Genomic DNA, 5,655 nt, shown 5'->3' with positions numbered 1-5,655 from the left:
CCAGTACTGCTCAAGTTTTTATTCTTGTGCTGAAGATTCCTGTCTCTCGTCTTGGCGCGGTGGGCGGTTACCGGGATTAACAAAACTCTATTTTTTTTTAAAAAAACCCTCCATTTCTTTTTGGCGTGCTGGTTCCAAATCTGGCGATGGTGATGGGGACGGAGGCCAGGCCGGGGCCGGGACCCCATCCCCCTCCTTCCACGTCCTAATAAATCGCTCCCATCTCCGATTCGCTCACCCCCTTTTCTCCCTTCGATCTTTCCGCCTTCCCGTCGATTCCATTCCGTTCCAATCCATCGTCCCCATTTGCTCCATGCTGCCGGCGCCGCCGCTGCTCCTGCGCCCGGCGACCACCACCACCCAAGAACACGCGCGTCGCCGCTGCTGACAGACAGGGCCGACACCTCCCTCCCCTCCCTCGGGCCCCAATTCCCGAGCGAGCGAGCGCGCGCGCCAGTTCCGCCTTCCCTTCGGCCCAGGTGCGCTTCCCCTCCCGCGAGTTTTTCTATTCCCCTCACCGCGTCGGCAAATCCCTTCGAGATATGTGTCGCCGAATTCGTTTCACCGCCCGTTCCTTCATCAAGAGGAAAAAAATGTTCTTTTCTTCTGGTTCGTTGGCGCAGCGCCTGGCTCTCCGCTTTAACAATGGGCGCGCGCGAGCGGCTGGCTGTTCGTTAACTTGGCGTCGCCGCGGCCAGATGCATTGCCCGGGGCCGATTCGGCCACGCGAGGCCCGGGATTTCATGGCAGATACGCGGCAATTGATTAGTTCCGATTTGGTGCTCTAATTTCTTTCTTTATTAACTCTTGATTAATCACGCCTGTTTTTTTTTAAAAAATTCTCCTCTCCTCTCGCGTCCGTCCGCGCTCGCTTTCTCGTCCCCAAGTTACCGCCGACGCAATTCAGCGCTGCCCTGCCGCTTTACTTCCTTCCCCCCTCCACTGTTATATAAGCGCGCGCCCGCACGGCGCTCTGAGATGCGATTGTTCCCCCACTGTTTCTTATCTGCAACTGTATCATTCTTGCAGCCTCCCAACAGCGATCCATGGAGTCGTGCCAATTAGTACGGGAGAGCTCTAGTAGCGGTAGGGTGGAGGCGGAGGAGGAAACCTTCTTCGACACGCGCCAGGACCTCCTGGCCTCGCCGGCACCGGCATTGCCGTGGTCGTCCGGCGGCCTCGACAGCGTGAGGGACAGGAAGGAGCGCTTCTTCAGAAGCATGGGCCTCGAGTGCGGCCCGAGCCCCAGGCGGGCGGATCCCGTGTGTGCCGCCGGCGAAGTGGAGAAGCAGCAGGAGGAGGAGGCTGTGCCGGAGACTGGGAGGCTGTCGTCGCACTCGGAGGACAACGACTGCTCCATGTCCAGTTGGTCCACGGAGGAGACCACGAGCTATGACGAGGGCGGCGCGTCGGACGACAATTCCGTCGGTGGATCCAGCAAGGATGATGGCAGCAGCAAGGTCAGCAGGAGCTCCAGTTCATTTTCCTTCATCCGGAGGCTTATGAGCCGAAATGGCAAGCCTTCTGGTGCTCCGAGGACAGTTGAGATGAGGAGAAGCGGATGGCTGGAGAGGCTGGGCGTGGCCGTTTGTGCTGTGGATAATGCGGCGGATGAGCCTAGCACCAGCTCCTCTGACAGCGAGCAGATTCATGGTGGAAGGTATGAGAGAGTCAAGGTCCGATCGTACCGGAAGCGGTCCAAGGAATTGTCTGCGCTCTACCAAGGCCAAGTGATCAAGGGACACGATGGTGCCATCCTCACGATGAAGTTCAGTCCTGATGGGCAGTTCCTCGCAACCGGCGGCGAAGATGGAGTTGTCCGGGTTTGGGGTGTTTCGCAGTCTGATGACTGCAAAATTCCTCTGGATGACCCCTCTTGCGTCTACCTCAAAGCCCGGCGCAAGAATGGGTTGGCGCCGGTGAGCGTTGACAGCGAGAAGCTGCGCAAATCCAAGAGTATGGGCATGAAGAAGACTGGAGACTCTGCCTGCATTGTGATTCCAACAACGGTTTTCCAAATTTCAGAGGAACCATTGCATGAGTTCTATGGGCACTCTGCTGATGTATTGGATCTGTCCTGGTCAAACAACAAGGTCAGTTGAAGAAGTGTATTTTTTTTATCAATCTAATGGGATTGTTTTTGTTTCTCCTGTATATACCTTTTTACTGATGATGATTAAAATTTGATACCTTGCAGCATCTATTGTCGGCTTCGACAGACAAAACTGTCCGCCTGTGGGAAATTGGATCTGCAAACTGCATCAGAGTTTTCCCGCATAGCAACTTTGGTAGGCTTATGAATTCATATTTTCTCTGCTTCCCTATAAATTTATTTATGGATTGAAGCTGACAGTTTGCTCTCCATGTTCTGCAGTGACTTGTGTCCATTTTAATCCGGCAGACGACAATTGCTTCATGACTGGATCAATTGACGGCAAAGTTCGTGTATGGGACATAACTAGATGCAGCGTTGTGGACTGGGCAGATGTTAGAGACATAGTTACAGCGGTCTGTTACCGACCTGATGGAAAGGTACGTTTTTAGCGCACCATTGTAGTTATTTTGATAAATTTGGTACCTTGATAGTTGGGAGACTGATCTCCAATTTTCCTTCGCCTTTCTGCAGGGTGCAGTGGTTGGAACGATCACTGGAAATTGTCGGTTTTATGACGCATCGGACAACCTGCTGCGGTTGGAAACTCAGATTGCACTCAGCGGCAAGAAATCGTCTTTGAAGAGAATCACAAGTTTTCAGGTAATCATCTACTTACAAGAAAAGGATGACTGTTGTTGCAATTGATATCTTCATCAGCCCTTTTTCATCAAGCATGTTACTTACTATTGCTCTTCCATTTCCATGGCAGTTCTGTCCAAACAACCCAAGTAAACTAATGGTAACATCTGCTGACTCCAAGATCAGAATGTTGGATGGAACCAATGTGATTCAGAATTACAGTGGTACGTCTCAAATACTTATTCTATTCCTTTTGCTATATTCAACATTTACCTCTATAGTTGCTCTCTCTAAAATCATAACTTTCAATGGACTAATATTTCTAAACCATCATCAGGACTCCGAAGTGGTTCATGCCAGATGTCAGCATCCTTCACACCAGACGGGGAGCACATAGTTTCTGCAAGTGAAGACTCCAACATTTATGTCTGGAACCGTGACAACCAAGATGAATCTGTATGGCGACAAGCAAAAACCACATACTCCTCTGAGCGCTTCCTATCCAACAACGCAGCCATCGCGATACCATGGCACGGCACAAAACCAAGAGGCCATGTTTCCCTGGCCTCTCATACCCAGTTCAAGTACAGTTCCAGCAAAAGTTTTCCTTCAAGATCCTCTGCTCCTGGCATTTTCAACCTCAACCAGGAGTTGTTCGCTGAGCCCTCGTGCAAAGGCGCCTCAGCAACTTGGCCGGAGGAAATGCTGCCGTCCGGCTCGATCGGCGCAAGCCTGGACGAGTCGCAGCACAAGCTTCTGAGGAACTGTTCCCAGAGCACGGCGAACTCCTGGGGCCGGGTGATCGTAACCGCGGGATGGGACGGCAGGATCAGGTCGTTCCAGAATTACGGCCTGCCGGTGCATCAGTGACTGGTTCATCCGGAGCGCTCGGTGAAAGCAAGTAAACGGCAGCATTGGCGCCTCTCACATGGCCGGCCATCAAGAAAAGCGCCGGTGCACCCCAGCTATGGCGCTGGACCAGTGCGTGTGCGGTTTCTTGGTACAAGACATCACATGCTCGGCGCTCCTGCTGCTGAATCGTGCATGGACCAGTGCTTGTACATAAATCAACCCGGTGGTCCTCCGAGATCTCTTCATCATCAGCGGTTGTTGTTCGTGGCAGGCCCTGTAGCTATTAGCTCGCTAGCTTTGTACCACTCCCTTTTTTGTAGAGAGATCTTTCAGTCTAGATCAGATTTATTCTTTGCCCTTTTTCTTTCTTTCGATTGCTCTATTGATTTGATGATATGCCGCGGAAATGTTAGTGTAAGTTGAGTGTAAATTCTCCTCCCTCCCACTGAATGTGTGGGAAGGAGCCTGATGGAACTGGTAGGATACATGTGTTCCATCCATCCGAGTATATGAAAAATTCGTTCATTCCTTCAAAATTCAGTGTCCAGTTCTCTTCAACGTATGTACTCCCTCCGTTCCAAAATAGATGACTCAACTTTGTACTAACTTTAGTACAAAGTTAGTACAAAATTGGGTCATCTATTTTGGAACGGAGGGAGTAGCACGCTTGTACCCAGTTTCAGATGTGATTAAGCTTGTGGTTCTGGCTATAAGCTGTTTGGTGTGGGCCTTGTGCGGATGCTGAAAAGGTAATTATTGTCCCTCTAATGGGGCCTTTTGGTGGTTGATCCCTTGATTGATTGATTGATCCCCCCATGTTACTTGTTCGTCCCATAAATATACTGGTCCTGAATTGATCTGTTGAGGCCGGACCGACCTGGCGAACGTGCATCTCATCTTCTTGAGTAGTATCTTCTGCTATGCCCTGTGTTTTTCTTTGCAAACATCTACAAATGTGGTAGAGTGGGTATTATCCTCCTGCTGCACCCTTGGAACTTGCATTATTTGGTCGGTATGTAGACTATAGTTCTCTAGATACAGATCCAACTTCGTTCCACTTGCTTCAAAGAAAATAAAAGTTAGTTCAGTCCACTACTATTTTAGGGTTGCGAAAGGGTTCTTCCGGTGCATGTGGCTCCGATGCTATTCGCTGGGACTTCTCCGGGTTCAACTCGCTAAAACATTCAGCATGCAATTGTATACTCGTAAGCCTCACTTGGCTCGAGCAAGAGCCAAGACGACGGATGATTTGCCTCTAAATATGTCAGTCAGTGGTGCCTAATCTAACCTGGATTAGTTGAGGCTGTTTGTCAAACCATTAGGTTACTACTAGGTCTGGATGATTGACATGTGGCGACCAATGCAAGTCGCAGCTACTCCTATATGTTTGCACTCGAAACTGCTGTGCGGACGACGCATAGCCTGCACGACAAGGAAACGATGGCTAATCCATCCATTGGCCCCACTTTAGTCATATGCATGGACGGCTTGATTTAGTTGTCGTGCACAAATCGTCTCCAAAACATCGTCTGCATAGCAGTGCTCGTTTGCACTTGGCGTGATATTAAATTTCTCGTGCTGGTCCCGGTGAGATAACGCTGACAATCTATGTTAGGTCACTGCTTCCGTAACAACTGCCCGGCAGGCTACTCAAAGCATTCATGCTCCACATGATGAGATGAGTTGAGTTGAGTTGAGACGACGCAGTACTGTACAGTGGCCGTAATGCTTCTGACAGAGCCACGACGCTGCGTGAACTGGCGTGACTCGTCAGTGCGAGCAGCGCATCACGTACTTAATTAACAAAAAAAATGGTTAATCTAGGCAAAACATGGAGGGTTTGACCGCCGTGACAGCACTGCCGACAATTACAGGCGCACCTCCTGTCAGATAGGTCTCGGTTATTTTAAGCGCGCAGCCGCGTTAGTGTTACAGTGCACCGGTTCTCGCCATCATTGGTGTCGGAGGCATACACACGGATATATAGAAGTAGAACTACGGCAGTCAACAGAGGCTTTGCTTTGCTTGAACCTGTGACTAGTGGTAGTCCCGTTGAAACGGTCAAATTA

The 5,655-nt window shown here is 50.4% G+C and overlaps 1 protein-coding gene across 1 annotated transcript; it reads left to right on the top strand.

Annotated features, from left to right (window-relative positions):
* The first annotated feature begins 234 nt into the window (after window positions 1–234).
* LOC119365184 (uncharacterized WD repeat-containing protein C18H10.05-like) lies at window positions 235–3,923 on the top strand. The gene is made up of 7 exons (XM_037630791.1): window positions 235–479; window positions 1,030–2,093; window positions 2,198–2,288; window positions 2,375–2,532; window positions 2,627–2,755; window positions 2,865–2,958; window positions 3,072–3,923. The coding sequence occupies exons 2-7, from the start codon at window positions 1,047–1,049 to the stop codon at window positions 3,602–3,604; spliced, it is 2,052 nt and encodes a 683-aa protein (XP_037486688.1). The 5' UTR covers window positions 235–479; window positions 1,030–1,046; the 3' UTR covers window positions 3,605–3,923.
* Window positions 3,924–5,655: the final 1,732 nt, after the last annotated feature.

This window comes from Triticum dicoccoides, chromosome 2B (assembly GCF_002162155.2).
Source record: "Triticum dicoccoides isolate Atlit2015 ecotype Zavitan chromosome 2B, WEW_v2.0, whole genome shotgun sequence".
Classification (NCBI taxonomy): Eukaryota; Viridiplantae; Streptophyta; class Magnoliopsida; order Poales; family Poaceae; genus Triticum; species Triticum dicoccoides.
Note: the sequence above shows the minus strand (reverse complement) of the source record. Positions and strands in the feature narration are given on the sequence as shown.

Coding starts and splice junctions, on each gene's coding strand:
- LOC119365184 (XM_037630791.1), top strand. CDS start 1,047: ATGGAGTCGTGCCAATTAGTACGGGAGAGCTCTAGTAGCGGTAGGGTG. Junction 2,094..2,197: donor TGTCCTGGTCAAACAACAAG/GTCAGTTGAAGA, acceptor GATACCTTGCAG/CATCTATTGTCGGCTTCGAC. Junction 2,533..2,626: donor GTTACCGACCTGATGGAAAG/GTACGTTTTTAG, acceptor GCCTTTCTGCAG/GGTGCAGTGGTTGGAACGAT.